Source organism: Carcharhinus amblyrhynchos, chromosome 5 (genome assembly GCF_965287045.1).
Source record: "Carcharhinus amblyrhynchos chromosome 5, sCarAmb.v2.hapA, whole genome shotgun sequence".
Classification (NCBI taxonomy): domain Eukaryota; kingdom Metazoa; phylum Chordata; class Chondrichthyes; order Carcharhiniformes; family Carcharhinidae; genus Carcharhinus; species Carcharhinus amblyrhynchos.
This window is the reverse complement of record NC_137328.1, coordinates 107,229,751-107,242,505: the sequence shown is the minus strand read 5'-3', so window position 1 is coordinate 107,242,505 and position 12,755 is coordinate 107,229,751. Positions and strand designations below refer to the sequence as shown.

Sequence of the window (12,755 nt, the reverse complement as noted above, 5' to 3'; positions counted from 1 at the left end):
ACAAACAGATAATCTGTTTTCCTTAACAAAGGAATTTAGGAAATAAGAGCAGAAGGCCATTCAATCTCTCAAGCGTTAATCTAGATCATGGCTGATCTTCCACCTCAACACAAGTTTTCCACACTATCCCTTCTTTAATATCCCTGGGAAATATTTTTAGCATCCAGAAATCTATCAAACTCCGCGTTGAACATACTCAATGATTAAACAACACCCCCACACCACCCCCCCCCCGGCGGAACATTCCAAAGATTCATCACCCTCTCAGTGAAGACATTTCTTTTCATCTCAGTCCTAAATGGCCTAACTCTTCTTCTGAGTGTGTGTCCCCGCTTCTGGCCCCAGCCAGGGGAAAACATCCTTCCTGCGTCTACTCTGTCAAGCACTACAAGAATTCTACATCCTTCAATGAAATCATCTCTCATTGTTCTGAACTCTGGAGAATGCAGGCCCAGTTTCCTCAGTCTCTCCTCATCAGATAATCCTACCACCCCAGGAGTCAATCTGGTGAACCTTTATTGCATTCTCTCTATTACAAATATAACCTTCTTTGGGTAAGAGCACCAAAACTGAACACACTACTCCAGCTGCAATCTGACCAAGGCTTTATACAATTGCAACAAGACTTCCTTACTCCTATATTCAAAGTCTCTTGTTATAAGGCCAACATACATTTTGCAATTTTTATTTGTTCGTTGGACCAGCACCAGCTTTCAGTGAATCGTGAACAAGGGCACCCAGAGGTCCCTTTGGGCATCAACAGCCAGGAGACATCAGTAAGGGACCTTTCGTGAGGTTCATGACTGGCGTCTCCCAAGCACTTTTTTTTAGTAAAATCAGCTTTGCGCCGGAAGTTCTCCAGGCCCACAAGCATCTCCAGCTTCCCTCCCCCGCAGGGAGTAGTGCCCAGCCGCGGGTTTTACAATTGCTCCCCACTAACAGGCAACAGGCATCCTCACCCCACTGGTGGGGACAGAGGCCATTCAGGCCCCCCGAGAGGTCGGGGATAATGGGGCTGCCCCTTGAGCAGTGTCAGCCTGGCAGTGTCCACCAGACACCATGACCAGGCAGTGCCAATGGGGCGGGGCCAGAGGGGGCAGATTAACTGGTGTGGGGGGAACCCACTGTCACTCTGTAGGTGGGATCAGTGGGAGAGGCAGGGAGGAGGGTGATCGAGGCTGGGGCGTGAGGGGGTGGGGGTGGGGGGTGGGTTCAGGCCTGGTCATCGGGGTGGGGTACGGCAGGAAGGCCAGCGATCAGGGAGTGGGGTTCCAGGGAGACCAGCAATCAGGGGGAGGGCTACTGCGCATGTGTCGATCTCTGCACTGATAGTTGGGCGCAGTGGCCCGCTCAGCACTTTGCTGCCAACCTCTCAGAGTGAATCATGCTGTAATGTTCAGATTGTTGGAGATTCTTTCAGTAAATGTGTCCAAAAAAACAGGTGGGAAATACTCATGTTTTCCTGCCCATTGGGCACTTCATTCTGTTTTGGGAGAATCCCGGCCAACATTTCCCAATCTCTCTTTATTTAAAAAAAACCTCGGCATTTCTGATTTCCTGCCACTGTGGATAACTTCACACTTTTCCACATTATATTCCATCTGCCACATTCTTTCCCATTCACTTTGCCTATCTAAATCCCTCTGAAGCCTCTTTGCATCCTCCTCACAACACACATTCCCATCTAGTTTTGTGTCATCAGCAAACCTAGAAATATTACATTTGATCCCCATATCCAAATTATTGATACAGATTGGGAATAGTTGGGGCCCAAGCACTTGCAGTACCCACTAGTCACAGCCTGTCAACCTGAGAACGACCCTTTATTCCTACTCTCTCTGCCCATTAACTAATTCTCTAGAGTCCGTAAGTTGACTGCAGTCTTCATTCCCACTTGCTATGAAATCCTCACTCACGTTCATATTCTTTGATATTTTTAATATTGGGAAATCCATCAAACTTTGCCTTGAACATGCTCAAAGATTAAACATCTGCACTCAGGAGACATCAGTAGATGGTATAAAAGCCTTGGTATTTCTGCTGTAAGACCAAATCTTGCAAGTCGCAGAGATGGACCCCGCAGAGTGGCAACATTGAGCAAAGCGAGTCGTGCATATCTCGCATACTCCATGCCAGTTTATTACCTACAATTCCATTTGCACTGCTGCTGGCAATTCTCCATCTGTCACTACGATGACCACAGAGCAGTGAATATGCACTCAATGCAAAGAAATGGATGAAGGCAATTTGTAGGAAACAAGATCAAGCCAAAGATGGGCAGATGAGGGTGAGGTGAAAATAAAAAACTTGAAGGAGGGCATGAAAGAAGATTAGGGATGTGATATGGTGACGGCGTTCAAGACAGAGTTCCCTAGCATCGGAACAAAATATTGGAAACGTGGTGCTCAGAAGGCTGGATCAATGGAATAGTGCATTGGAATGGGAGCAATAATGGGGATGCAGATTCCAGGGATCAAGATAACAGGACAGACAGGACAACCGGTATAACCCCTCATCCTGGCATACAGGACTGCAACCCACCCACTCTCTGTCAACAGATATTCTTTAATTTCATAATAAAACAGTGAGTCCCTGCTGCAGCTTCAGACTCATATTGATCTGATAAACTAAAGAAACTGATCCAAAACATTAAATCATGCAGCATTTTCTGAATATATTGGAGCCCATACCTTGTTCAGCCATTTCAAACCAGGTATTTTATTTGAATTTATTTGTTCTTCTAGCCATGGACGCATACGCATTCTCTCCACTGGCATTGCCACCTAAAATAAAACAGAAAGCAGTATTAAACAGTGATAAAGTTACCTTCTGCAACACATTATTCTCCTAATGTGATGTCAGTGTACCTTTAAGAGATTTTTTAAAAATATCATGATCTCTGCAGTTCTGACAGTTTTGATGTGGAGATGCCGGCATTGGACTGGGGTAAACACAGTAAGAAGTCTGACAACACCAGGTTTAAGTTGGTCTTAAACCTGGTGTTGTCAGACTTCTTACTGTATTCTGACAGTTTCTCAGCTCACAGCCTTAGCTGATGTCATTATGTGGCAGGGCTGACTACGATGAGTCCATTTACTGTTACTTAAGTGGTTTAAATGGGGTTGTTTGTGTTTACTCTGAGGTTAGTTGCATGATCTTGCTTTGTTAGGAGGATGGTCATGTGTTTCTGGACAGTTTTTATTCAATGAGTTTAAGTTTTCATTTTGTGTTTGGCTCCAGTTATCATTGCAGTTGGATTTTAACAGGGATAGCAAGCAGAACAGAAGTCTCTCTCTCCCCCTGTTTTGTTTGGGAATGCTGCTGATGATCTTAAAGCAAGGTTTTGCCTTCCTGAGGAAAGAGTCTGCTGTTATAGTTTGCCTAAAATCCCTGATGTTTTGGGAAGCTGTTCTGACTTCAGCCTGTTCTGAGTGAATCAAGCTGAGAGTTTTCAATTCTCCAACCAAAGGGCTCAATTTCCACTATCACATGAGCATTAATCTGTGCTGTGTTAAACCTGTGGAAAGAGTTTTTGTCTGTGAGGTTGAGTTCATTGGAGCATTGTAGATATCTTTATTAAGGATTATATATTATCATGATTGTTTGTTTCTTGTTTGCAATTGATAAAAGTTCTTGCTAATTTTCTTATTATACATGTTAACTAGACTCTTAAATAAACATTTGATTTGATTTATTATTGTCACATGTATACACAGTAAGAAGCATTGTTTCTTGCATGCTATCCATACAAAGCATACCGTTCATAGAGAAGGAAACAAATGAGTGAAGAATATAGTGTTACAAAAGCTCCCTAGGGCATTACTTGAATCATGCCTGAAGTGAAACCTATCGTGCTTATCCTAGCCAAATTCAGGATGCAAAACTTATGATCTATAGAACATTTTGGAGTTTCTAACCTGAACCATAACACTCATGAAAGGAGAAATCAAAGCAATAGATGAGGGATTTTCCTTTCCCAAAGTGCCGTGAAATCCAAGTGCTGAGTTCATTAATACATTTTCACCCTTTTCTTCCCTTACCAGAAGTTAATGTTGTTTTATTTATATAACAGAATGGTTAGATTAATTTCAGAAGACCCATTTTCTGACCATTGTTAAAATCCACGAAAAGATCAACATTCCAACAGAACCCAAATTACCGAATGACTCCCAACAAAAGAAAAACAACGGACAAAATTTCACTTATTAAAACTTTTATTGAATAACCAAACCAAAATTTACATAAATAAAGCAAAAACTTGCAGAAAAATCCTAATCATTATAAATTATATTAAACAGCAGTCCACTCAGTACATATGGCACCAAATAGGGAGGTCTCCGCTTCCTCATCAAAATTTCATTCTTGACACAATAATACTCAGAGACCTTCTGAGCTTCTTCTCAGAGCACACTGACTGAGAGGAACACTTCAAACCAGTATTTCTGTTATGCGTTGACCAAGGAAAATCTAACAATTCACTAACGTCCCCATCCAAGTCCTTGAAAAAGAGTTCAGCCAACGAAACATCTGACTTATCCTCTATAACGACTCATTCTGTTTATCCAATGAGCCACAACATACACTTGGAATATTTGGGAAATTCTTCCTGTAAAACTTTAGTTTCAGCTAGCTCTCCTAAAACCACTGGACCTCGATAACTTATCCCCAATCAAGTCATTTCCTAGCAAAAGAAACCTGGATCTTCAACAGACAAACTAGGAACAGTAATGGTCAGTGACTAACCCATATTTTAGGGTTCGATTCCCAGCTTGGGTCACCGGCTGTGCGGAGTTTGCACATTATCCCTGCATGAGTTTCCTCCAGGCCTCTGGTTACCTCCCATTGTCTGAAAGACGCACTGGTTAGGTGCATTGGCCATGCGCAAACAGGTGCTGGAGTGTGGTGACTAGGGGATTTTCACAGTAACTTCACTGCAGTGTGAATGTAAGCCTACTTGTGACACTAATAAATAAACTTAAACTTATTTTAAATCAACCCTAGTCTAAGGAACGGACAAATAATTCCCATCAACATCTTGAATCAACAGCTCTGCATTCAGCGAACTACCTGAGTTAAATTTATACCACCTGCCAAAGTCAGGGATTGCATTGCCCCTGTATCTGTAAGGTTAACAATTGACTTGCCTGCCTCATTAAGCAAACATGGGGACATTTTGTCTTCAAACAGAAGGATTGTATGGTTTTCTGAAACCCGATAGCTTCTCACGTATTTGCTGATAGAATCAATCTGTTTGTTGTGAACTTTATTTACTAGCACTGTACATTTGGGGGAGCACAGTAAGAAGTCTCACAACACTAGGTTAAAGTCCAACAGTTTTATTTGGTAGCACAAGCCACAAGTTTTCAGAGCGCTGCTCCTTCATCAGGTATGTGGGAGTCAAGTTCACAAACAGGGCATATAAAGACACAAACTCAATTTATAAAGTAATGATTGGAATGCGAGTCTTTAAAAGTAATCAAGTTTTAAAGATACAGACACTTTAGGGGGACACCATTACTCTGTATAATACAACAGGTTTGGTTTCTCACATCCAACACTCAGCCTTCACATGCCCATTTTTATGGGAAAAAAACAAGCATGTCAGCCCCCTTGAACTAAACTTGTTCTCCAAACATTTTTTTACTAACCTATGGAATATTGATGTCTTTATGTATGCCATTTTTACCAGATTTCTTTTCATTATCAGTTTGCTGACTGGAATTTTCCAGCCACTCATATTGGCGGCGCCTTCTGTTCCCAACAATGGTGCACCTCCACGGGTTTCCCAGCAGCAAGCGGCGCATTCAATGGGAAGCCCCGTTGACAACAGAGAGACCAGAAGATCCCGCTATTGGATCTTCTGCCACTGCCCTCTATCTCCCCAATTTCTCCAGAGATTTCTAAATTGGGGCCTGTCAATAATATGCTTATGAATCAATTCAGTATCATTGCCAGTTTTGCAGCTTCCTTTATTTTATGATCATTATGTTCTTCCAAGTGGGGCCTTATTCCCAAAGGCATATTATTTGTGAAGTCTTCCATCACAATCAGTTCTTCAAGCCCTCAATGTTTTGTTCAGCCTTCGAACCCATCAAACACTATTTCCTTCTCCACTAGGCACATAATTCTGGCCCTATTTCCTTTCCAAATTGCTGGATTTCAATCTGTAGTCCTCTGGTAACCAACTCATGAGAACAGCAGTCTTCACTTGGTCATTGTCACCCAAGCGCTCTTTTGAAAGGGATGAGCACACCTCCAAAGGTTTTCCTACAAAAATATTCTGTAGGAATTTAGTCCTGAGTGATTTCGGCCAAATCAGATTAGTGACAATTTTCTCGATGACACAAAGTACGTTTTTAATCCCTCCTCACTAAATTTAGGTAGCAAACAAATATTGTTTTATTTAGCAAATATTGTACGCTAAATCAAAGCTATGAGGAGTTTGTTCTAGGTCAGCCTCACCTCTCACTGCCAATTGACATTTGTATATTGTCCCCATGGAGACCTATAACCTAAAAGAATTAAACTTACCAAATAACTCCCTCCCACAGAAAAAACTGATGGACAAGAGATCACTTTCTCCAACTTTTACTTTAACCATCAACCCAAAATCAACATAAATGTGAGTTAACAGGCAAACTATGTTCAACAAATACTATAAATTACACTGTAAATAGTCAATTCAATGAAGATACGTCTCACAGATTTACTGGCAGTGTCACTAGCATTCAGGTCACTACCTCCTTCACAGCTCTGTTTCCCTCAGGTAGATTTCAATTCCTTTTCTTCCCGCAGGATTTGGACATTTGCATCGCCTGTTACAGCAAGTTCACTCCCTCAGAGTTCCATGCATGCAGCCATCAGCAAAGGAGTGCACTTCTGCAGAATGTGCTTAGCTCAGCTCACAACAGTCTTAATGGTGTGGATTCCCCAGAGTTAATTTCACCTGACCACTCAATAATATCTCACTACGCTGTGTGGTCAGCTCTGACAAATAACTGAAGTAGCAGCAATAACTTGATTTCACACTCCTTGCTGCTGGTCCCCATCAGCCAGTTTTATTATTTTTTGGCTGTCTGACACAAACAGTTTCCCACAGGCTCCCTGCTTCAAATTTCTGCTGAGGTCTGATCACTGAGAACACAGAGCTTTTCCCAATCGGCTCCCATTTCCTTACTAACCTTTGATTTTCCTCAGGCATAATTGCAGCTCCTTTCCTTCAAGGATTTAGCCACTGATTCATATCAGAGAGTAGCTCCCTTCAACCTGAGTTCCACAGGTACAATCCTCATCAAAAAAGACTCCCTTCTCTGGAACCCCCTCATTCTTGCTCATGCTGTTCTTGGTTACATAGATCCACCAGTGCTACATCTTCCAAAATCCTGCACACTGAATGACAGCTTCTGGTTAACCCTTCAATATAACTGAAACAGTGACAGCAATTCTCAGATCCAGCATTTGGTGTTCATCTTGTTTAACCAAGTTACAACCTTTCCTCCTCAGCCTACCTGCTCTGCATTACTGGACGCTCTAAGTCTGGATTGTCTTTGATGATTCAGCTTCAGTTTCCCTAGGAAGGTGGGCTGTGATTTTCCAGCCCTGCCGTGGTAGGACCTGCAAGGGTGATGTAGTGGGCCAGCTAAAAGACCACTGACTTTCACTGAGACCTGAAGATCCTGGCGGCAGGTGGGGCTGGAAAGTCCCACCCTCGACATTTCAGTTTTAGTTTCTCTAGAAACCTGAAGTTTCCATTTGCCTTTCAGATAAGATCAGACTCAAACGTGTTATGGCTCAGATCAGAAACTGCAAAGTGTTTTGTGGAGCCCGTCTGGATCATAAGTTTTGCACCTTGAATTTGGCTAGAGTAAGCATGGTAAACTTTGTGGGGGGCATGATGGCACAGTAGTTAACACTGCTGTCAAGGACCATTTCGATTTCCAGCCTGGGTCACTGCGTGGAATTTGCATATTCTCCCCCTGCCTGTGTGGATTTCCTCCAAGCGCTCCAGTTTCCTCCCACGTTCGAAAGATGTGCTTGTTAGGTGGATTGGCCGTGCTGAATTCCCCCTCAATGTCAGGGGGACTAGCTAGGGTAAATGCATGAGGTTATGGGGATAATGCCTGGGTGATGTTGTGGTCAGTGCAGGCTCAATGGATTGAATGGCCTCCTTCTGTACTGTCAAGATTCTATGATTCGGTTTCACCTCAAGTATGATTCAAATGACCCATTAGGGAGCTTTTAGCAAACAAATGTTTATTTAAGAACATAGTTAACATGGTGGCACAGTGGTTAGCACTGCTGCCTCACAGCACCAGGGTCCCAAGTTCAATTCTGACCTTGGGTCACTGTCTGTGTAGAGTTTGTACATTCTGTGTGTCTGTGTGAGTTTCCTCCAGGTGCTCTGGTTTCCTCCCACAATCCAAAGATGTGTGGTTTGTGTTGTTTGGCCATGCTAAATTGATCCTAGTGTCAAGGGGATGAGCAGGGTAAATATGTGGAGTTACGGGAGTAGGGCCTGGGTGGAACTGTGGTCGGTACAGGGTCGATGGGCCAAATGGCCTCCTTCTGCACTGTGGGGATTCTATGATATATGGAAAGAAAATTAGCAATGACTTTTATCAATTACAAACAAACACAAAACAACCACGAAAATGTATAACCCTTGGCAAGTATATCTAATGTATTCCAAATAAACCAATCCCATAAACAAAAACCCTTCCACAGGTTTAACACTGTAAAGATTAATGCACATGTGGTACTGGGACTGAATCCTTTGGATGAATGCTGCAGTTCTCCTGATGTGTTCAGAACAGTTTGAAGTCAGAACTACTTCCCAGAACATCAGGGAGAGACTCTGGTCAAACCACCAACAGCAGATTTTCTACTGCAGGAAGACTTTCAGCTAACCAGAATTTCCAAAACCAGAGAGAGAGGGAGAGAGAGAGAGACGCTCCTTTCCAGCTTGATGTTCCTTCTAAAACTTAAACCTGCAGCTCAGAACTGAAAACAAAACAGCTCCTGTCACCTGATCTGCAATCTTTCTTTCTCCTGACAATGCAGGGTCATAAAACTAATTCCCAAAGTAAAAGTAAGCAATCGCTATTTAAAACCACTGAATGAGTCGACAACCCAGTACCACAATGAAGGGAAGAGCTGTAGAGAATGTGATTTTTTTTAAAAACTCTTAAAGGTACATTAACATCACAAAACATATGACCTTTGAAGCTAAGAGTAGTGCACCCAGCAGAACACTCAACAAGTCATTTGTTCAGACAACAACTTACACACGCTATCCCAGTGGTCGCACAAACTGTGGATTCCGCCACACCTTTCATTTCCAGTGGAAACTATTGCCTATCTGAAGCATATTAAAAGGTTTGAAAGCATGTTCAGCACTGTTTTCCAGTTAAATAAATGCCAAGAAGTTCATATCTATGTCTAAATGGCCAACGTTGTCTGATGGTGAATGAAACTTCCCATTGACAGTGCACGGTCAAATATTATCCCAAAATTTTATTCATGGGATATCGGCATCTCTGACTAAACCCGCATTTGTTACCCATCTCTAATTGCGCTCAGAAAGGTGGTGGTGAGCTGCTTTCTTGAACTGCTGCAGTTCCTGTGGTGTAGAGTATTCCATTACACTCCTGACTTGTGCCTTGTGGTGGACAGGCTTTGGGAGTCAGGAGGTGAGTCACCCGCTTCAGGATTCCTAGACTCTGACCTGCTCTGGTAGCCACAGTATTTATATGGCTAGTCCAGTTCAGCTACTGGTCAATGATAACACCCCGGGCAATGATAGTGGGGGAATTCAGTGATGGGCATGTCATTGAATGTAAATGATTAGATTATCGCTTGTTGGTGATGGTCATTGCCTGGTACTTGAATGGCATAACTATTACTTGCCACTTGTCAGCCCAAGCCTAGATATTGTCCAGGTCTTCCTGCATGGACTGCTTCAGTATCTGGGAAGTCGTGAATGGTGCTGAACATTTGCAGTTATCAAGAAACATGTCCACTCCTGACCTTATGATGGAAGGAAGGTCATTGAAGAAGCAGCTGAAGATGATCGGGCTTGGTGAGAAAATCTGCAGAATTGTTTGGTGGGGGTGGCCGGGACAGGGAGGGTGGGTGGGCGGGCATGGTTATGACAGTTTGGTATTTTGGGATCATAAATCAACTGAGCATGCACTCGCATTTTGCCATTTCCATTCTTTGAAATTTTAACTCTACAACAATAATTTGTATTTAGTTAGCACTTTTAACATAGCAAAACAGGCACTGCAATGTCTCAGGAGCATTATCAAACAGAACTGAGCATTGCACCTCATAAGGAAGTACTAGAGTAGATGACCATCAGCTCGGTCAAAGAGTGAAGTTATTAAGGAGCATCTTAAAGGAGATGGAGTAGACAGATAGCTGACGGGGTTTAGTGGAGGAAATGAAGAGTGTAGAGTCTAGGCAGCAGAAGGCACAGCCACCAATGATAGTGCAATGAAAATGAAGGATGGACAGAATAGGAGAAATAGAGAGATGTTGGAGGGCTGGAGGAGGTTGGGAGGGCCAAGATCATGGAAAGATTTAAAAAAAGATGAAAAGTTTGAAATTAAATGTGATGAATCTTGCACTTTAGAAAATGCCTGTATTTCCTTTTTGTGGAGGTCACTTTAAATGCCAAGTAAAAGCTTAAGAAAGAATTCCGGAAAGAATTAATTCCGGAAGGGTTAATTGAATTTTTGGTTGCGAGGCCAACAGACTTTTGAGAAATTAAACTGTGGCTGAAGTTACTATGGGGATAAAAGCTAAAGAAAAATGATTCATTGAAGCTAATTGGGCTTGGAATACAGCTGGTCTGAGCAGTTGCAGAAAACAAAGACAGACACAGATCTCTGGGGGAAGAGGAACGTAGCGTTGTATGAGAATAGGTTCAGGAATTGTGAAACTGCAGCAGGAAGCAGGACCCAAAGAACATGTTGTGGGAGTCGGGCAGTGTTGGTTGGGGAGGACAGGCCTGTGGATATTGGGTGCAGTCAGACTGCAGTCTCAAGGGGCTTTGAGTTTACCTCACACAGGAGTAAAGGAACCAAATCTCCATCGGGAAAATGCAGAGAGCTGTGGTACTCAGTAGCAGGGTTTCATGCCCTGTATGCTGAGAGAGCCTGTAGCTTTGTGCGATATATCTTTGTTCTAATGGCTATTTAGAGTGAAATTTGCCTTTAGTTGATGAGAAGGCTACCCAAACTAGGTAGTCTGCCTTGATAGACTATAATCTTTTTAACAATTTAAAGCCCGATTCTCCCATTGCAACCCACAACTTTTTTGGCAGGTCCAGTCGGAAGAATCGGCCATTTTGCGGGATTCGCACACGCGTGTCTCCCAGAACAGTCGCAGTTGAGACCACGCTGGAAATCGGTGGGAAGAGAGGTAAGTCATTTTAATCTTTTTTTAAAAATGTAGTTTAAATACGTTTTGCATGTGATTATCAGGCCCATAACGGAACTTGCCAGGTCCGATAGCATCTCCCACCCTGCCAAGAGTACTTCATTCTGGTGAGGTTTAGAGTACCTCCCCCACGTTCGGGGAACTAGCAGGAGACCCCACCGGAATGAAGGGGGTGGCAAGTGGGCCCCCCCCTCCAGGCCTCAGGTGGCACTCCCTAGGCATGAGCACCCTGGCACTGCCATCCTGTGCTCCCTGGCATTGCCCAAGGGGCAAAGTGCCTGTGCCCATTGGCACACCTTGGCACTGCCCACCGGGCATCGAGCAGTGCCAAGGGAACGGGGCCTATTGTGAGCGAGGCCTAGGGGGAAATGCGGGGTTGGGAGGGAAAATCAGTCGGACCAGTGGGAATGGGGTTCCCGTTGCCATTCTGCATTGGGGTCGGTCTGGGCTGGAAGGAGGGCAGCGATTGGGGCGGGTTGGGGCAGGGGGTTCGGCTGGGGTAAGGGGGAATCGCCACTGCTGGGGAGGGAGGGGGTGGGCTGGACATCAGAGCACTCTGGGAAGGAGGGAGGGTTGGGGCTGGCCCAGGAAATTGCTGTGGTGGGGAGGAGAGGCGGGGTGGTGGTGGTGGTGGTGGTGGTGTTGGTGGGCTGGAAGGGCAGCATTGCAGGGGTCCCGGGCTGGCCAGCAAACAGGGGGGCTGCCAGATCAGGACCACTGCGCATGCGCCGAGTTCTGGAACTATCAGCCTCTGGTGCAAATAGGCCCCGTTCCCCTGGGTTTTTAATGATATTCATGATTGTGACCTCTATATTGCGCAGAGTGCAGAGATTCAAGTCCAAAGCTGCACCGAAGAAACAGTTGTGATTTAAAACAGTTTTCCCACTAATTCAGCACTTTTGGGAGAATCGCCTCTGTAACGTGTAGGAAGGGTAGGGAAATGTGCAGCCGGACTCCAAGGTTAAATTGAAACGGCAAAAGAGCCTTTGCAAACTTAAACAAAACAAACACAAGCAATAATGACGAAATAGCTGCACTGAGCAAATAAGATAATGACTCTAAGTAACACGAGCTTCTGCCATAAACTCAACCTAATAGACTTAGTCCAGTCTTAACATTTTTATTCTGGCTTTCACTCAACTAAGCTTTTAAACATAAACTCACTGCTCTGAGTCTGCCTGCATGGGTCAAAGCTCAGGTCTATGGTCTTTTCCTGTCAACCCAACCTTCTGATCCAAGTATAAGTGGCACTGACAGTCATATGTCATAGCCTACCAGACACATTACACACACCCTTCTTGGCACCTCTCCTC

General features: G+C 43.9%; 1 protein-coding gene across 2 annotated transcripts in view; it reads right to left on the bottom strand.

Annotated features, from left to right (window-relative positions):
- The window catches only part of irf2b (interferon regulatory factor 2b), a 75,795-nt gene that overhangs the window by 24,066 nt on the left and 38,974 nt on the right, over window positions 1-12,755 (bottom strand). For both annotated transcript variants that reach the window (XM_080189411.1, XM_080189412.1), the window contains exon 3: window positions 2,691-2,783. In XM_080189411.1, coding sequence (XP_080045537.1) covers window positions 2,691-2,777 — 87 coding nt within the window. In that variant the 5' untranslated portion in view covers window positions 2,778-2,783. The remainder of the gene's footprint in view (window positions 1-2,690; window positions 2,784-12,755) is intronic.